General features: G+C 41.6%; 1 protein-coding gene across 1 annotated transcript in view; it reads right to left on the bottom strand.

Annotated features, from left to right (window-relative positions):
* The window catches only part of LOC136678528 (adiponectin-like), a 47,404-nt gene that overhangs the window by 12,232 nt on the left and 15,831 nt on the right, over positions 1-19,341 (bottom strand). Inside the window, 2 exon segments of the mRNA XM_066656574.1 lie at positions 1,791-1,869; positions 1,872-2,233. Of these exon segments, the coding sequence (XP_066512671.1) occupies positions 1,791-1,869; positions 1,872-2,233 (441 nt within the window).

The following is a 19,341-nucleotide window of genomic DNA, read 5'->3' as shown; positions in this document are numbered from 1 at the left end:
CAGCAACCTTCTGGTTACTAGCTCAGTTCCCTAACCACCAGGCCATGGTGGGACTTGGAGTAAAAGACCCAATCGTAACTGTGTGTACGAAATACATTGACTAGACACTGAGAGACCAATATATTAATTTGCACCCAAAATGCTCTTGGGCAGACCACCGGCTGTAGTTAAAGGGGCTGGGGAAATGGAAGTAGCAGGCCGTAGTTTGAAGACCCATGCTGTATAGTCAGTGTATATTGAGGAAGTTCATTCATATTCTCCAATAGTTTCATCCGGATCAAGGGCTTCACTGGACACAAAGCATGAACACACACTGGACACAGCTCCAGTGCATCCCACACACTCACCCAGTCACTCAAACACCAACATCTGTGGACAGTTTCACACACTCACACAGTCTCTCACACTCGTTATATTCAGTTAAAACCTTTCACCAAGTTTATTTGTTTTGGACAAGATCTGGACGTAATGTTTTGACCATGTTTTTAACTGAAAGAGGTAAAAAAAGAAGAAAAACCTCAGCTATAAATGGAAATGGCTAAACATAACATTAACTCATTTAGCATAATTCCCTCACTGTATCCATTTAAACTATTTGCCTTAGTAAGCCCTTCTCCTTTCTGTTGACCTTGTTCATCAAACCATAAATACTCTATAAACATGGCCACAGCAACTGCTAGGACTGGACATCGGCCAGTGGACCACAGAGGCCTGAGACGACCAACAGCTGCCTTAATGTTCCCATGATTTCCAGCTGTATTTTTGTTAACTACTATATAAGTGTATATATATATGTAATGAATGAGTAGAGTTCACAACGTTAATAATTTTTACACAGAGTATAAACATCAAAGACAATAATCTAAATTTAAAGAGCTTTAGATCCCAGTCTCCATTAAAAACTGATCATTCAAACACACCCCAGCTTCTGTGCTGAAATCACTTCTGAGGGAATGGAGAAATATTTCAGCTTGTATTTGATGGTCATTGGGTTCATGTAATTAACTTATATTCATTTGGAAATAATGCCCAATTCTGGAATGAAGCAAAGCGCACATTAACCCTAAAAACAAGCACAGATTTGACTGTATCATATGGGGCATAGATTTTTACATCGTCTGATACATGAAACTTTCATATGACATGGAAACAATCAGAGATCTGAGCGCAGTTGATGAATCAGCCACCAGTGCCTCATTTATATATTGATCACATTAAACATCTGTATGAACAGGAGCATGTTTTAATAGTGACCCAGTGAAAGTATGTGAATGTTAAAGAATGTGAAAGAATCTGAGAGTCGTGAGCCAATAGCTTCTCATAACTGATTGATTGTGTAAACACTTGTAAACAGTGTGTTACTGCAGTGGATTAGAGGCTGTCTTTTTAACTTGAATTTGGCCAGTAGGGGGTGCAGTACACTCACCACTCCAGCTCAAACTCCACCTGTGAGCACAGCCATTGGCTCATGAGCCTCTGTACATCATATGTTCATTGACTTACTGCTGAATCTTCTAGATGAATTAGGGCGTTCTTCATGTAAATGATGTGTAAATAAGATATGGTCAGTTGGGGCTTATTCATCAACTGCGCTCAAATCTCTCTATGTTTCTTCACCACATGATGAAGAGTTTGTAGGTCATTTAGCGCGGTCAGATCTACTCTCACATTTACACAGCCTTGATGAATAAGGGGCAGTGTATCTACAAAAGCTGTGAGGAGGGCATTTTTTATTTTTTTTTTCTGCAAAATTGTTTTTAAACCGATTAACTTTGTGGTCAGATTTTGGGATGTCAGGGTACAAGAGGAAGCCAGAGAATGTAGAGTCGTCCCCATACACCTGCAGCCACACCTCATCCCCCGCCTCTAGCCGGACGCCTGGTCCACATCTCTGTCCAGGTACTGGTCATAGATGAATATGACGGTCTTGTCATTCTGGTAGAGGCTGACCTTGACATCCTTGGTGTAGACAGTAAGGTGGTAGGTGAAGAAGTAGACCCCTCTCAGGACACAACTGAATTTTCCGGCAACGTTGTCGTAGTTGTGCTGGTCATTATAGAAGACCTTGTTGAAGTGGATGGAGAAGTTGGCGGATGGAACCATGTTGGTGAAGCCCATGCTAACAGCTGAGTGATAGGAAAGAGCACTCTCTCCCTGTGCTCCCTTCAGCCCCGGGGTCCCTGGGAACTCCCGAGGACCAGAAACACCAGCCTGTCTCTTCTCACCAGGTGCTCTTCAGGTTTAGTCCTTTCCTCTTCTACCACCTCAACATCGGATCTCAGTCCTTCATCTGCATCAGGTTCTTCGTCCAGCAACAGCCTCCAACACAACAGCATGATGATTATCTCCTGAAACATAAACAGCACTGAATTAGTGCGTGAGGCACTTTGAGGGACTCCTGCCCTGTCCTGGGTGTGTTCCTGTCTTGTGCCCCATGTTTTGGGGTGGGCTCTGGGCAAACTATGACCCTGATCAGGATGAAGCAGTTACAGAAGATGAATGAATGAATGAATGACCATTTGAAGGATTCTGAAAGGATTCTGTGTTCAAATAAAAATGCTGATGATAAACAGATCAATGAAGTGATATCAGATAAATACATACACATCAATCATTCTTTCATTCCTAACCACGTCATCCTGATCAGGACTGTGGGGGATCCTGAGCCTATCTGGAATCACTGGCCGCAAGGCAGGAACACACCCTGGACAAGGTGACAGTCTATCACAGGGCATCTCACTCACTCACTCACTCACTCACTCACTCACTCTCACTCACACCTGTGTACAGTTTCACACACTCACCCAGCCACACTCTCACATGCCCTAGGCCCACTGAAATCCTAATTAGTATTAAGTGGCCATCGATGAATGAATAAATGAACGAATGAATAAATGAATGAGAGTTGATGATAGATATGAAGAAATGCAGCTACACAAAGCACTACATTTCTAACACACACTGAGGCAATACACCAGTACTTCCTGACCCTTAGGTCCTTGGCTGATGTTAAATGATCTTAAGCCTGTGGCTGTTTAAAGCCCTGTTACCTGGTCGTGTGTCTCCTTCTGCCGACGTTAGAAGGTCTCTCTTTGTAACTGCTCGACAAGTGTATCTTCCATCACCCGCGGCTCTTCAGACTATATTTACCTTCATCCAAAGTTATTCACAGCTCATTAATCTTAAACAACAGTGCTGTTGTGTCAGAGCGGACGCTCCATGTCACGCTGCCACTCAAACCAGCCTCGATCTCATTAGCCCAGGACGTCCCCCACAGACTCACAACAGCTGCACACTTAGAGGATCTCTGAAAAATATTATTGCTCACTGTTTACCCCACGGACATGACACGCCCTTCAAAAGCTGAACTTTTCTGAGTGTGAGTGACTGGGTGAGTGTGTGAGTGACTGGGTGAGTGTGTGAAACTGTCCACATATTAGAGAGTGTGAGTGACAGAGTGAGTGTGTGAAACTGTCCACAGGTGTGAGTGTGTGAGTGACAGGGTGGGTGTGTGAGAGTGACAGGGTGAGTGTGTGAAACTGTCCACATATTAGAGAGTGTGAGTGACTGAGTGAGTGTGTGAAACTGTCCACAGGTGTGAGTGTGTGAGTGACTGGATGAGTGTGTGAAACTGTCCGCAGGTGTGAGAGCGTGAGTGACTGAGTGAAACTGTCCACAGGTGTGAGATTGTGAGTGACTGGGTGAGTGTATGAAACTGTCCACAGGTGTGAGAGTGTGAGTGACTGGGTGAGTGTGTGAAACTGTCCACAGGTGTGAGTGTGTGAGTGACTGGATGAGTGTGTGAAACTGTCCACAGGTGTGGGAGCGTGAGTGACTGAGTGAAACTGTCCACAGGTGTGAGAGTGTGAGTGACTGGGTGAGTGTGTGAAACTGTCCACAGCTGTGAGAGTGTGAGTGACTGGATGAGTGTGTGAAACTGTCCACAGGTGTGAGAGTGTGAGTGACTGGGTGAGTGTGTGAAACTGTCCACAGGTGTGAGAGTGTGAGTGACTGGATGAGTGTGTGAAACTGTCCACAGGTGTGAGAGTGTGAGTGACTGGGTGAGTGTGTGAAACTGTCCACAGGTGTGAGAGTGTGAGTGTGTGAAACTGTCCACAGGTGTGAGAGTGTGAGTGACTGGGTGAGTGTGTGAAACTGTCCACAGGTGTGAGAGTGTGAGTGACTGGATGAGTGTGTGAAACTGTCCACAGGTGTGAGAGTGTGAGTGACTGGGTGAGTGTGTGAAACTGTCCACAGCTGTGAGAGTGTGAGTGACTGGGTGAGTGTGTGAAACTGTCCACAGGTGTGAATGTGGGAGTGACTGGGTGAGTGTGTGAAACTGTCCCCAGGTGTGAGAGTGTGAGTGACTGGGTGTGTGTGTGAGTGACTGGGTCAGTGTGTCAAACTGTCCACAGGTGAGAGTGTGTGAGTGACAGGGTGAGTGTGTGAAACTGTCCACAGGTGTGAGAGTGTGAGTGACTGGGTGTGTGTGTGAGTGACTGGGTCAGTGTGTAAAACTGTCCACAGGTGAGAGTGTGTGAGTGACAGGGTGAGTGTGTGTGAGTGACAGGGTGAGTGTGTGTGAGTGACAGGGTGAGTGTGTGAAACTGTCCACATATGAGAGAGTGTGAGTGACAGAGTGAGTGTGTGAAACTGTCCACAGGTGTGAGAGTGTGAGTGACTGGGTGTGTGTGTGAGTGACTGGGTCAGTGTGTCAAACTGTCCACAGGTGAGAGTGTGTGAGTGACAGGGTGAGTGTGTGTGAGTGACAGGGTGAGTGTGTGAAACTGTCCACATATGAGAGAGTGTGAGTGACAGAGTGAGTGTGTGAAACTGTCCACAGGTGTGAGAGTGTGAGTGACTGGGTGAGTGTGTGAAACTGTCCACAGGTGAGAGTGTGTGAGTGACTGGGTGAGTGCGTGAAACGGTTCACAGGTGTGAGAGTGTACACTTAGAGGATCTCTGAAAAATATTATTGCTCACTGTTTACCCCACGGACATGACACGCCCTTCAAAAGCTGAACTTTTCTGAGTGTGAGTGACTGGGTGAGTGTGTGAGTGACTGGGTGAGTGTGTGAAACTGTCCACATATTAGAGAGTGTGAGTGACAGAGTGAGTGTGTGAAACTGTCCACAGGTGTGAGTGTGTGAGTGACAGGGTGAGTGTGTGTGAGTGACAGGGTGAGTGTGTGAAACTGTCCACATATTAGAGAGTGTGAGTGACTGAGTGAGTGTGTGAAACTGTCCACAGGTGTGAGTGTGTGAGTGACTGGATGAGTGTGTGAAACTGTCCGCAGGTGTGAGAGCGTGAGTGACTGAGTGAAACTGTCCACAGGTGTGAGATTGTGAGTGACTGGGTGAGTGTATGAAACTGTCCACAGGTGTGAGAGTGTGAGTGACTGGGTGAGTGTGTGAAACTGTCCACAGGTGTGAGTGTGTGAGTGACTGGATGAGTGTGTGAAACTGTCCACAGGTGTGGGAGCATGAGTGACTGAGTGAAACTGTCCACAGGTGTGAGAGTGTGAGTGACTGGATGAGTGTGTGAAACTGTCCACAGGTGTGAGAGTGTGAGTGACTGGGTGAGTGTGTGAAACTGTCCACAGCTGTGAGAGTGTGAGTGACTGGATGAGTGTGTGAAACTGTCCACAGGTGTGAGAGTGTGAGTGACTGGATGAGTGTGTGAAACTGTCCACAGGTGTGAGAGTGTGAGTGACTGGGTGAGTGTGTGAAACTGTCCACAGGTGTGAGAGTGTGAGTGTGTGAAACTGTCCACAGCTGTGAGAGCGTGAGTGACTGGGTGAGTGTGTGAAACTGTCCACAGGTGTGAGTGTGTGTGTGACTGGGTGAGTGTGTGAAACTGTCCACAGCTGTGAGAGTGTGAGTGACTGGATGAGTGTGTGAAACTGTCCACAGGTGTGAGAGCGTGAGTGACTGGGTGAGTGTGTGAAACTGTCCACAGGTGTGAATGTGTGAGTGACTGGGTGAGTGTGTGAAACTGCCCACAGGTGTGAGAGTGTGAGTGACTGGGTGTGTGTGTGAAACTGTCCACAGGTGTGAGAGTGTGAGTGACTGGGTGAGTGTGTGAAACTGTCCACAGGTGTGAGTGTGTGAGTGACTGGGTGAGTGTGTGAAACTGTCCACAGGTGAGAGTGTGTGAGTGACTGGGTGAGTGTGTGAAACTGTCCACAGGTGTGAGAGTGTGAGTGACTGGGTGAGTGTGTGAAACTGTCCACAGGTGAGAGTGTGTGAGTGACTGGGTGAGTGTGTGAAACTGTTCACAGGTGTGAGAGTGTGAGTGACTGGGTGAGTGTGTGGAACTGTTTGAAAATATTTTGTCTAGAATGTGTTCTCTCGTAAGCAATGATTCTGCACAGTAAATGTAGGCTACAGACAACTGTGAACACAAACAGGCAGAAGCGGCTATGGAAGATGAATAAATGAATGAATTAAATATATCATTAAATCTGATTATTTATAAAATCTTGTAGCTTTTCTGGGTTTCCAGAATGAATCCACGTCTGGGGAGATACCTTTTTTTATATACACACATTACAAGCCTCAGACGTATTGGACATTCCCTGAGACACTGTGAGGTCAAACCCATTTACCAGTGCCAATTGTTTCTAGACCCACTTAGAATCAATAAATTCATCTATTTTTAGTGGCAGCCACCTGGACACAGCTTTAATGGGCCGTAAAATATTCATACAAAAACTGAAATGAAATAGGTTCGCTCTGGAGCAGCTGCACATGAGCCTCAAACCACAGTAACCAAAGCTAAGATACCCTAAATAAGTATAAAGCTCTTCCCCAGCACTGGGCTCTGGAGCAGTACCAGGTCCGGTTCAACCCTTTGGGTCAGTGTGTCTGGCTGAATGAATTTGGCATAAGAACTGTGGCACTGTTTCACCAGAAGGGGTCACTCTTTCCTCAAGATAATCCTCCATTAGAACTCATATCTCATATGTTCAAGAAACCACATTTATGTCACCTGAAAACACATAGATGCACATAGCTCTATAGAATGTGCTGTAAATATGTAATAAGGATGTTATTATAGCAGTGGATTAAAGATTATGTAATTGTAAGTAATGGACAAATAAACGTTCCTGAATAGTTCTTGATGTGGTGTGAAAGTGGACTCAAAGAACTGCTCTTAAAGCCCTGTGTGAATACAACTAAGCATTAAGTTAAACACCTAAAGGTACATGGAGTAACCTAAATATGGTTCTATACAGCAACAAAACCTTTGCTGTTGCTGCAGTGTGAGTGTGGAACAGTCTGCCCCAGGACATTAGATCTGCATCCTCTGTTGATGCTTTTAAGTCCAGGCTAACAACCTTTTTTTATTTGCTCTGAAAATTAAATGTTGTCTTAAATTGTCCTTTTAAATGTATTTTGCTTGTACAGCACTTCTGGGTTTAATGTGCTTCATAAATAAATACTTACTTACAAAAGTGTTCCCCAGGAGACAAATTAACAACAACAACAAAAGTCTGGCAACACTTCCTAAAAGCCCTATTCCTCTTGCCTTTTAAATCAGTTTCTAGTGAATTATATTATCAAGAGTACATCATTTATTGCCAACATGGTGGTTCCACACAGTCCTGGGTTTAACCCTCCACTGTCAGTGTCACAGAATATTCCTGCTTAGCACCCACTGACTCCAGGTAGGCTTTGGACTTACCCTAATGAAGCCATTCAAGAAGATGGACTACTTCAGAACTGTCCCAGGACTCCCGAAACTCATAAACTCCAATCCGGAGGAGCAAGGTTCCACAGGATGTGAAGTATTACCTTGCTTAAGGGCAAGGCCTCCCTGTTCCTCCAGATGGAAGTGGCATGAACCCACTGCACTGATCGCCTTTGTCTCCAAGCTGATACATTCATAACACTGCTCAGTCTGTGGGAGCACAAGCAGACCCAGGGTACCCACTGTGACCGATTTGAATTAATACCTTGATGTCCAAATAAAGGCCTTTATACTGGGTCTTTCTGGAAAAAGCATCTGACTGTTAGACAGGTACATTTCTGGCTGTTCCTATAGTTCTTTATACTCACCCATCCATATAAGCCATTACAGGACTCTAATGGCTTCTGCTTATTGCTGCCTCATTGTTGTATGAGCCTAACTGTGCAGTTTTATAATCTGATGTGTTCTGGGAGCGGAGAATTGGGTAATATTCCACTTGTTAATAGAAAGGCTCATGAGAGAGATATCATCTCTGAAAAGCGGAGATAATCCAGCCGTGGCTGAATTATGAAAAAAGTCTGTTTTGAAAGACTTCTTTACGCTTGATATAATGGAAATCAGATGCTTTTCTGTTCCTTTGAACTTACACAACTTACTTTAATACTTCGTGTCTCCTCAGAGTGCACTCAATTTTGCATCTCAGAGTGAAATAACCATTTTATAAATGTGTATTAACAAGTGCTTTATATCACAGTAAGTTGCCATAATGGATTTTGTTTGTGATGTTTGTTGTCATACCAGCTTATGTCACATGCTGCTTTTTACTTAGAGTTGTCTAGTGGATGATTAGTATTCAATCACATACACTAATCCTATTCATCCCAGTTCCACTGCTCACTCCAGTGTATTTGAGTAAATGTAACTAGTTACTATTCACCTCTGGCCTTGGCAATGAACATTTTGCAGCTGGCAGCTTGCAATATCTATTATCATATCTATTACATATTTATTACATTGTAACTAGGGCTGTCCTGAAAGCCATTTTTTTGGGCTTCAGAGTTTTGGCCGGAATATCCTGCAAATATTCCAATACTCAGAGAATGGGGTGGTGTATATTGTTGTCATTAGCAAAATCTGCTTCCGACCCCTGCATTAATATCCCTCTCTCCAGGCTGCACTGTGGTTCAAAGTGAGGCTACGCTGTCTAACCTGCAAACTAGCTCACAAACTAAGGGCAGAGAGTATACACAATTTAACCAGTTTGAGTGGAGGTGCTCTAATTTCAGGCACAAAGCTGACAAAATGAACTGTGGCATCCACTCACTTAGCTGTAAGTGTGTTGTTTAGTGTTTTAAGTGAGTTTTAAGCTTCACTTGCACAAAGACAATGTTTTATGTTGCTGAGCCTGAATTCAGGTGGAGTGGGGACAGCACTGTGTTTACTGCTGGAGCCTGAATGTGGTGGAGCATTGCCTTTATTGATAATCACATTTATCCAAAAATATCAGAATCTCAAAATAAGAAACCAACTACATACCCAGTGAACAAATATCTGAATACCCGAATATTTGGGGCCAGCCCTATTGTTCAGAAAATCAGCTCTCAGAGCCTGCTGTAAAATTAAAGCTGCACTCTGGCTCCCAGCACGGCTCCGCTCACCGAGTTGCTAGCTAACTCATGCATACACAGTGCCGCTAAGGGCACAGAGTGTACACAAATAAACCAGAGCTTTGTGGAAGTGTTCCAATTTGAGGTGTTGACAAGTTGACAAAATTGACATGCTTCGTTGTACGTAGGTTGCTGTAGCATGTTAGGCTGTTTTAGGTTTCGTTCAAGACTTTTATGTTGACAAGGCTAATTACATGTGGAGTGGAGGGTTGCCTTTATCACCACATCTATCTAAAAAACGAACATATGAATCTATACAAAATTATAAATCAAATACCAACCCAACAAACGAATATCGGAATTATTCAGGGCCAGCCCTAATTGTAACTTCAATGTTACGCAGCAGAGCTTGACCAAAGCGCTGTCCGCATGACGTTTTTAAATCACCGAGCTGCTAATAAGAGTCCAGGATGTCTGAAGGAGGAGGAGAAAGTTTCAGTGATAAACCGTGGACAGTGTTTCCAGTGTCCGAGTGTTTTCAGTGTGTGGCTCATGAATTAAATTGGCTGCCTGAGGCAAGAGCATGCAAGGATGTCGTGTTGAATTTACAGATCCTTCTTGCTGTGACAGGATTTATCCGAGGTGCATTAATGAAAGTGAAAATGCCATGGCATTATGGCCTGTTGTTATGGCCTGAATATTTTTAACTGGCGCTCAGTAAATAAAAGTCCTTCAGACGACTGGAGCCGTAAATGTCCTCGTTACTGCCAGCATTGACCGTGATTCAGCTCTGCGTGTGTAATTACCCTGTGAACATCTGGACATAGATCTACACTCCCAGCAGCAGCACACGCTTAAACAATCCTTAAAGAACCTTTCCTTTAGATTTAGACTCCATTTCTATGGGCTCTATGATTGATTGAATTTGTGGAGCATTGTTACTAAACACCAGTCACCCATAACATCAACATTTCTTCACTGGTTGCCTCTACTGACCATAAAGGAGCACTATGTAGCTCTACAATTTTAGACTGTACTACATCTGTTGCTATGCATACTTTGTAAACCCTTTCACCCTATTAATGACCCCTCATAACTCCCTATGATTTGGGTGGTGTTTCATTCTAAGTGCTGCAACAACATTGATGTGTTGATGGTTCTGATACAGTCAGGGTTCTAGACCTAGCCATTGCTTGTATTAAAGAGCCCTTGAGGAAACTTCTGCTACCAGCTTGAGTCTGGAGTCGTGCTCTGGGCTCTGTCCCAACACAGCTCATCAGTGTAGAGTTCGATAACAAGAGCTGTTGAAGTGTGACTCTATAAAACGTGACCCAAAATCCTCCATCTGGCGCCGGCACTGATTTGCTGTCATGAAATCCAATATAATATCCTGTCAGAGAGCTGGACGCTCCTGTGTAGAGACGGGCACTGGACACAGCAGTGGAAAAGAACAAAGGATAGGCCTGACGGACGGTTGTGGAAGTGACATGGAGTTGTCTTTCCTTTAATTAAAACATTTGTGGAGATTTCCGAAGCTAGTCTTGCGTAGAGTTGTCCCTGTCTGTTTCAGTAAAGGAAGCTTGACTGATTCCTACTGATCCTAGTTTTAATGCTGTTAACTTGAGCACAATTCATGTTGAAGGAGCTTCAGCACCGTTACTGGTATCCTGTTATTGAAAAACACCATTGATTTGCAGTTGGAGAATTATTTAGAACCAGTTCTGAACAAAATCCCAGAGGATGCATCAGAAATTAACAGGGGATACATACTAGTGGGCATAAGTCCAGTGATGATAATAACGCTACGCCCAGTACCACAGTGTTGGTGAGAGGAGTGTAAAAGCCCCACACATCCTGCTGTGTAGTGGAGGAGCTGTGTCCTCTGGACTGAGTGAGGACCCAGTACATTTGAGAAGAGCTGGAGGGCTAAAATATTTGACTGAGCTGTGTTCAAAGCTGTTGTAAAATTACACAACCTAAATAGACCACCTCATCAAACTACACGACACAATTATCCCACCTCATCAAACTACACAACACAATTATCCCACCTCATCAAACTACATGACCCAAATATATCACCTCGTCAAATTACACAACCCAAATATACCACCTCATCAAACTACATGACCCAAATATATCACCTCGTCAAATTACACAACCCAAATATACCACCTCATCAAACTACACGACCCAAATATACCACCTCGTGAAACTACACAACCCAAATATACCACCTTGTCAAATTAGATGACCAAAATATACCACCGCTCAAAACTACATAACCATAATATACCACCTCGCCAAACTACACGACCCAAATATACCACCTCATCAAACCACACAACACAATTATACCATTTCATCAAACTACATGACACAATTATACCACTTCATCAAACTACACGACACAAATATACCACCTCATCAAACTACCCGACCAAAATATACCACCTCATCAAACTACACAACACAATTATACCACTTCATCAAACTACACAACACAAATATACCACCTCATCAAACTACACAACACAATTATACCACTTCATCAAACTACATGACACAATTATACCACTTCATCAAACTACATGACACAAATATACCACCTCATCAAACTACATGACCCAAATATACCACCTCATCAAACTACATGACACAAATATACCACCTCATCAACTTACATGACCCAAATATACCACCTCATCAAACTATACAACACAAGTATACCACTTCATCAAACTACACAACACAAATATACCACCTCATCAAACTATACAACACAATTTTACTACTTCATCAAACTACACAACACAAATATACCACCTCATCAAACTACACAACACAATTATACCACTTCATCAAACTACATGACACAAGTATACCACTTCATCAAACTACACAACACAAATATACCACCTCATCAAACTACACACAAGTATACCAATTCATCAAACTACACAACGCAAGTATACCACTTCATCAAACTACACAACACAAATATACCACCTCATCAAACTACATGACCCAAATATACCACCTCATCAAACTACACAAGTACACCACTTCATCAAACTACATGACACAAGTATACCACTTCATCAAACTACACAACACAAATATACCACCTCATCAAACTACACAACACAATTATACCACTTCATCAAACTACATGACACAAGTATACCACTTCATCAAACTACACAACACAAATATACCACCTCATCAAACTACACAACACAAGTATACCACTTTATCAAACTACACAACGCAAGTATACCACTTCATCAAACTACACAACACAAATATACCACCTCATCAAACTACATGACCCAAATATACCACCTCATCAAACTACACAACACAAGTATACCACTTCATCAAACTACACAACACAAATATACCACCTCATCAAACTACACAACACAATTATACCACTTCATCAAACCACACAACACAATTATACCACTTCATCAAACTACACAACACAAATATACCACCTCATCAAACTACACAACACAATTAAACCACTTCATCAAACTACATGACACAATTATACCACTTCATCAAACTACATGACACAAATATACCACCTCATCAAACTACATGACCCAAATATACCACCTCATCAAACTACATGACACAAATATACCACCTCATCAAACTACATGACCCAATTATACCACCTCATCAAACTATCCAACACAAGTATACCACTTCATCAAACTATACAACACAAATATACCACCTCATCAAACTATACAACACAATTTTACCACTTCATCAAACTACACAACACAAATATACCACTTCATCAAACTACACAACAAAAATATACCACCTCATCAAACTACATTACCCAAATATACCACCTCATCAAACTACACAACACAAATATACCACTACATCAAACTACACAACACAAGTATACCACTTCATCAAACTACACAACACAAATATACCACCTCATCAAATTATACAACACAATTATACCACTTCATCAAACTACACAACACAAATATACCACCTCATCAAACTACACAACACAATAATACCACTTCATCAAACTACACGACAAAAATATACCACCTCATCAAACTACACAACACAAGTATACCACTTCATCAAACTACACAACACAAATATGCCACCTCATCAAACTACACAACACAAATATACCACTTCATCAAACCACACAACACAATTATACAACTTCATCAAACTACACAACACAAATATACCACCTCATCAAACTACACAACACAATTGTACCACTTCATCAAACTACATGACACAAATATACCACCTCATCAAACTACACAAAACAAGTATACTACTTCATCAAACTACACAACACAAATATACCACCTCATCAAACTACATGACCCAAATATACCACCTCATCAAACTACACAACACAAGTATACCACTTCATCAAACTACACAACACAAATATACCACCTCATCAAACTACACAACACAATTATACCACTTCATCAAACTACATGACACAATTATACCACTTCATCAAACTACATGACACAAATATACCACCTCATCAAACTACATGACCCAAATATACCACCTCATCAAACTACATGACACAAATATACCACCTCATCAAACTACATGACCCAATTATACAACCTCATCAAACTATCCAACACAAGTATACCACTTCATCAAACTATACAACACAAATATACCACCTCATCAAACTATACAACACAATTTTACCACTTCATCAAACTACACAACACAAATATACCACTTCATCAAACTACACAACACAATTATACCACTTCATCAAACTACACGACAAAAATATACCACCTCATCAAACTACATTACCTAAATATACCACCTCATCAAACTACACAACACAAATATACCACTACATCAAACTACACAACACAAGTATACCACTTCATCAAACTACACAACACAAATATACCACCTCATCAAATTATACAACACAATTATACCACTTCATCAAACTACACAACACAAATATACCACCTCATCAAACTACACAACACAATTATACCACTTCATCAAACTACACGACAAAAATATACCACCTCATCAAACTACACAACACAAGTATACCACTTCATCAAACTACACAACACAAATATGCCACCTCATCAAACTACACAACACAAATATACCACTTCATCAAACCACACAACACAATTATACAACTTCATCAAACTACACAACACAAATATACCACCTCATCAAACTACACAACACAATTGTACCACTTCATCAAACTACATGACACAAATATACCACCTCATCAAACTACATGACACAAATATACCACCTCATCAAACTACACAAGTATACTACTTCATCAAACTACACAACACAAATATACCACCTCATCAAACTACATGACCCAAATATACCACCTCATCAAACTACACAACACAAGTATACCACTTTATCAAACTACACAACACAAATATACCACCTCATCAAACTACACAACACAATTATACCACTTCATCAAACCACACAACACAATTATACCACTTCATCAAACTACACAACACAAATATACCACCTCATCAAACTACACAACACAAATATACCACCTCATCAAACTATATGACCCAAATATACCACCTCATCAAACTACATGACCCAAATATACCACCTCATCAAACTACACAACACAAGTATACCACTACATCAAACTACACAACACAAGTATACCACTTCATCAAACTACACAACACAAATATACCACCTCATCAAACTATACAACACAATTATACCACTTCATCAAACTACATGACACAAATATACCACCTCATCAATCTACACAACACAATTATACCACTTCATCAAACTACACGACAAAAATATACCACCTCATCAAACTACATTACCCAAATATACCACCTCATCAAACTATACAACACAAGTATACCACTACATCAAACTACACAACACAAGTATACCACATCATCAAACTACACAACACAAATATACCACCTCATCAAACTATACAACACAATTATACCACTTCATCAAACTACACAACACAAATATACCACCTCATCAAACTACACAACACAATTATACCACTTCATCAAACACGACAAAAATATACCACCTCATCAAACTACATTACCCAAATATACCACCTCATCAAACTATACAACACAAGTATACCACTACATCAAACTACACAACACAAGTATACCATCAAACTACACAACCCAAATATACCACCTCATCAAACTACACAACCCAAATATACACAGCAAATTCACCAGTGTTAAATCAACACTATTAGTGTTAAATTAACAAAATTGGTGTAACTAATAGTGTTGATTTAACACTGGAGAATTTGCTGTGTAAAACCATGGCAAACTTCCTGAACCAAATATACCATCGCACAAAATTAAACAACCCAAATATACTACCGTGCCAAACTACATGACCCAAATATACCACCGTGGCAAACTACACAACCCAAATATACCACAGCACCAAACTACATGACCCAAATATAACACCATGCCAAACTACATGATGCAAATATAACACAGCGCCAAACTACATGACCCAAATATAACACCATGCCAAACTACACAACCCAAATATACCACCTTGTCAAACTACACAACCCAAATATACCACCTTGCTAAACATAACACTGTGCCAAACTACATGACCCAAATATACCACCTCATCAAACTACACGACCCAAATATACCACTGCGCCAAACTACACAACCCAAATATATCACCTCATCAAACTACACGACCCAAATATATCACCATGGCAAACTACACAACCAAAATATACCACCACACCAAAGTAGACAACCCAAATATACCACCGCACCAAAGTAAACAACCCAAATATACTACCTTGCCAAACTACTCGACCCAAATATACCACAGCGCCAAACTACATGACCCAAATACACCAATGCATTACAATGGACACTCGTCGTTGGTGTGAGGGGTTTTCTTGGACGTTATGATGATTCAGTCCGACTGTTTTCTAAAGATTCCTCAAGGCTGAGCTGAATTGCAGCTGGTAGAATTCAGTCGCTCTTTCAGGACGTGATACAAATGTAAGTAAGTTCCTAATTGTTCCCAGAGTGAGAGACGAGCATTTCTGAGACTGATGTGAGAAAAAACATGTCTCTCTTATTAAAGAAGGAGTATCCAGCAGAAAGATGAAAGACGTCAAGTCTAATAAAGGCGTACTAGATAAGATTAAGGCCCTTGAGAACTGAAAAAGACAGTCTAGACACTGGAGCTGTAGCTCCAATGATGAAGAAAGTTACTCCAAGCCAGGACCGCACATAATTAACACTACCTCACTAAGTTCAGAGGAATTATAAACCCAGCCAATTTACATATGCATAACTACAATGTGGTATTTGTTTAAATGCTTCCACTTAAGTTCCTTTTTTTTGAGTACATACACTGTAATTTATATTAACACCATTCCATTTTTCCTTTAGAATGAGAGTGCTATATTACTGTATCTTTACTGTACATTTTAAGATTGCTGTAAACTGACTGGCATTAAACATTAAACCACCTCCTACATCCTTAATTTGATCAAATTCACTGACCATATAGGTGCAGTGTAGTTCTATAATTATACACACAATACAAAAACAGCCTGTTGCTCTGCATACTTTATGGGTCCCATTCATTCTGGTCTACACCATGGTCAGGACCCCCATGGCCAGGCAAAAGTGAGTAGAGCAGTGTAGCTTTGTTCCTCAGGCCCAGTATTAACACTGTGAGGTGTCACTGATGTTGTGCACGTCTTAGATGAGGTGTTTATTTTGATGAGGTCAGAAAAGGTCATTTTTAACAACGTAATATATAATTCTGATTAAACACAACAGGGATGAGCTCTAATTGCTATAAATAAGCTTCCTTATTCAGAGCAATTAGGAGAGAAAGCCTTGTGAATAATTTCTACAGTGATGGATATGTGGAACACACAGAGAGCTCTAATTCACGTGCCAGGATTCCTCTATCTGGTAAATTACACCAGGAAAGAAACAGGTTAAGTCTAGTCAAGTATACGAGTGTATAGACTTGGGTTCATTTCACAAATCAAGCAGGAATACTATGTCAATGAGAGTCATTGGGCAAGAGTCCTAATGCTGCAATGGGCAGGATCTGTAACAGCTGCTCTGGGTGAGTGTCTGCCATCAATGGAAAAGTTGGCCTGGTTTTTATAAAAAATAATTATAAAAAGTCTTAGAAATACAACTACAAACCTCAGCTTAAATATCATCCCCCTGAAATTTAATAATTGTTTCCTCAATTACTGTTAACTGCACTTGGTAGAAATATCCACTGTGGTGTCTGCAGTTCCTTCTTAGAGTCTTTTTTGCTCCAGTCTGTTTTGATTACAGTGGCCTAGTGCCAGCGACTGAGGGAAAGTTGCCGTAAACAGTGTAATAATTCCCGCTGGAGGCCAAAAGTAGAAAGACTTCATTTCCTTTTAATCTGGGATTAATGCAGTTGGTCATGGCATCTTTCAGACGGACAACGTTTCCCCTGAATCTCCACCGAATGGACATTTCCTCCAGTGCCGCTCATCATTTCTACATCCTCTTCAACGAAGGCCAGAAATTCTGGATGGTTTTGTAAATCAAACCATGTCTGTCTTGTTCTTTGTTAAAGAAACATACGCTGTCTGAGGAGATGGTCTTAGCCATGTTTAAAAGAGTACATCACCCCTCACTGCTCTCCATTAAACCTCCTAGTGACCTGCATCTCAACCTGAGACTGAGAGAGAAATAAGCCATGCCACATTTTACTTTCTGAGTTGAAAACTGAAGCTGAGGAGGAAAAGAAAAAACACCAACGCCTTAGGATCTTAGAGTGGTCAGATGTCCAGCTTTAGGATGGAGAGTCCTGTTTTTCAGCTCCCTGTCCTGCTTCTGGTGAAATGCCTGGATGGACACTTATATAAGGTATTGGACACAACAAACACACACACAAACACACACAATACTATATTAGCATATTAGCACAATAGAGGGCAGTGGGCACACACATATCTTGAATGGTGAGCAGCCACCTCAGCTGGAGCACCTAGGAAACACCTGGGGGTTAGGTGCCTTGCTCAAGGCATTTCAGTTGTGAATGTTGAGGGAGGAGAATGTGCTGTTCCCACATCAACCAGCCCCAACCCTGATATTCCTGCCATTCCAGGGGATAAAACCAGTGAGTTTCTGATCCAAAGCTTGCTTCCCTAACCATTAGGCAACGGTTGGTCTGCAGAGCTGATATATTGGGGACGTAGGGTCACTGTTCTCTGGGCATTAACAAGACACCTGTGCCAACTCTAATGAGACGGAGAGGGAAGTTTGTCAACAGCCAAAAATAAAGAGGGAAAACATAATGGGCTATACCTAGCGTAAATGTCAGTGGCTAATTTGTGACAGTGTAACTCCTCAGGGAACTGTACTGGGTTAATGAAGGCTGAAGTGCTGAGGCCATCAAATCCAAAAATCCTCACATACCTCTATAAATAATCCTGCACAATTGGATGTGAAACAAACAGCACATATGAACCAAACACAGTAGGTGTGAACACTGGCTGTGATTGAAATAGTGCCCTATTTCGCTATAGGTATAGTTCCCTGTTTTGGGGTGCCACCATTTTGGAGTGGTGTCTGAAAACAGTGCACTCAAACAATCCCACAATGCACCACTCAAGTAAACAAGTAGTGTACAACTGATACACACTAGCAGCTTGTGGACACCTATCATACCCTGTATTGACCCGCATGAGATAGTGTTCAATATTGTTCACTACCCTTCTGAATTCAGTTCCCTATTCTAGTGCACTATGTAGTAAGTAATGTATGGAATAGTGAGTAGGGAGTCATTTCGAACACAGCCCTAAAATGAAGCTGAGAAAGTGTGTTAATTATGCTCAGCGGTGCTAAAAATGCAGTTCCACTTCATTTAGCCGTTTAGATTTAGCTATAATTACATCCCGTGTTCAAAGTTCACCCGGTGGCCTTCTTCATCT

Source organism: Hoplias malabaricus, chromosome Y (genome assembly GCF_029633855.1).
Source record: "Hoplias malabaricus isolate fHopMal1 chromosome Y, fHopMal1.hap1, whole genome shotgun sequence".
NCBI classification, from domain to species: domain Eukaryota; kingdom Metazoa; phylum Chordata; class Actinopteri; order Characiformes; family Erythrinidae; genus Hoplias; species Hoplias malabaricus.
This window is presented reverse-complemented; position numbering and strand designations above follow the sequence as displayed.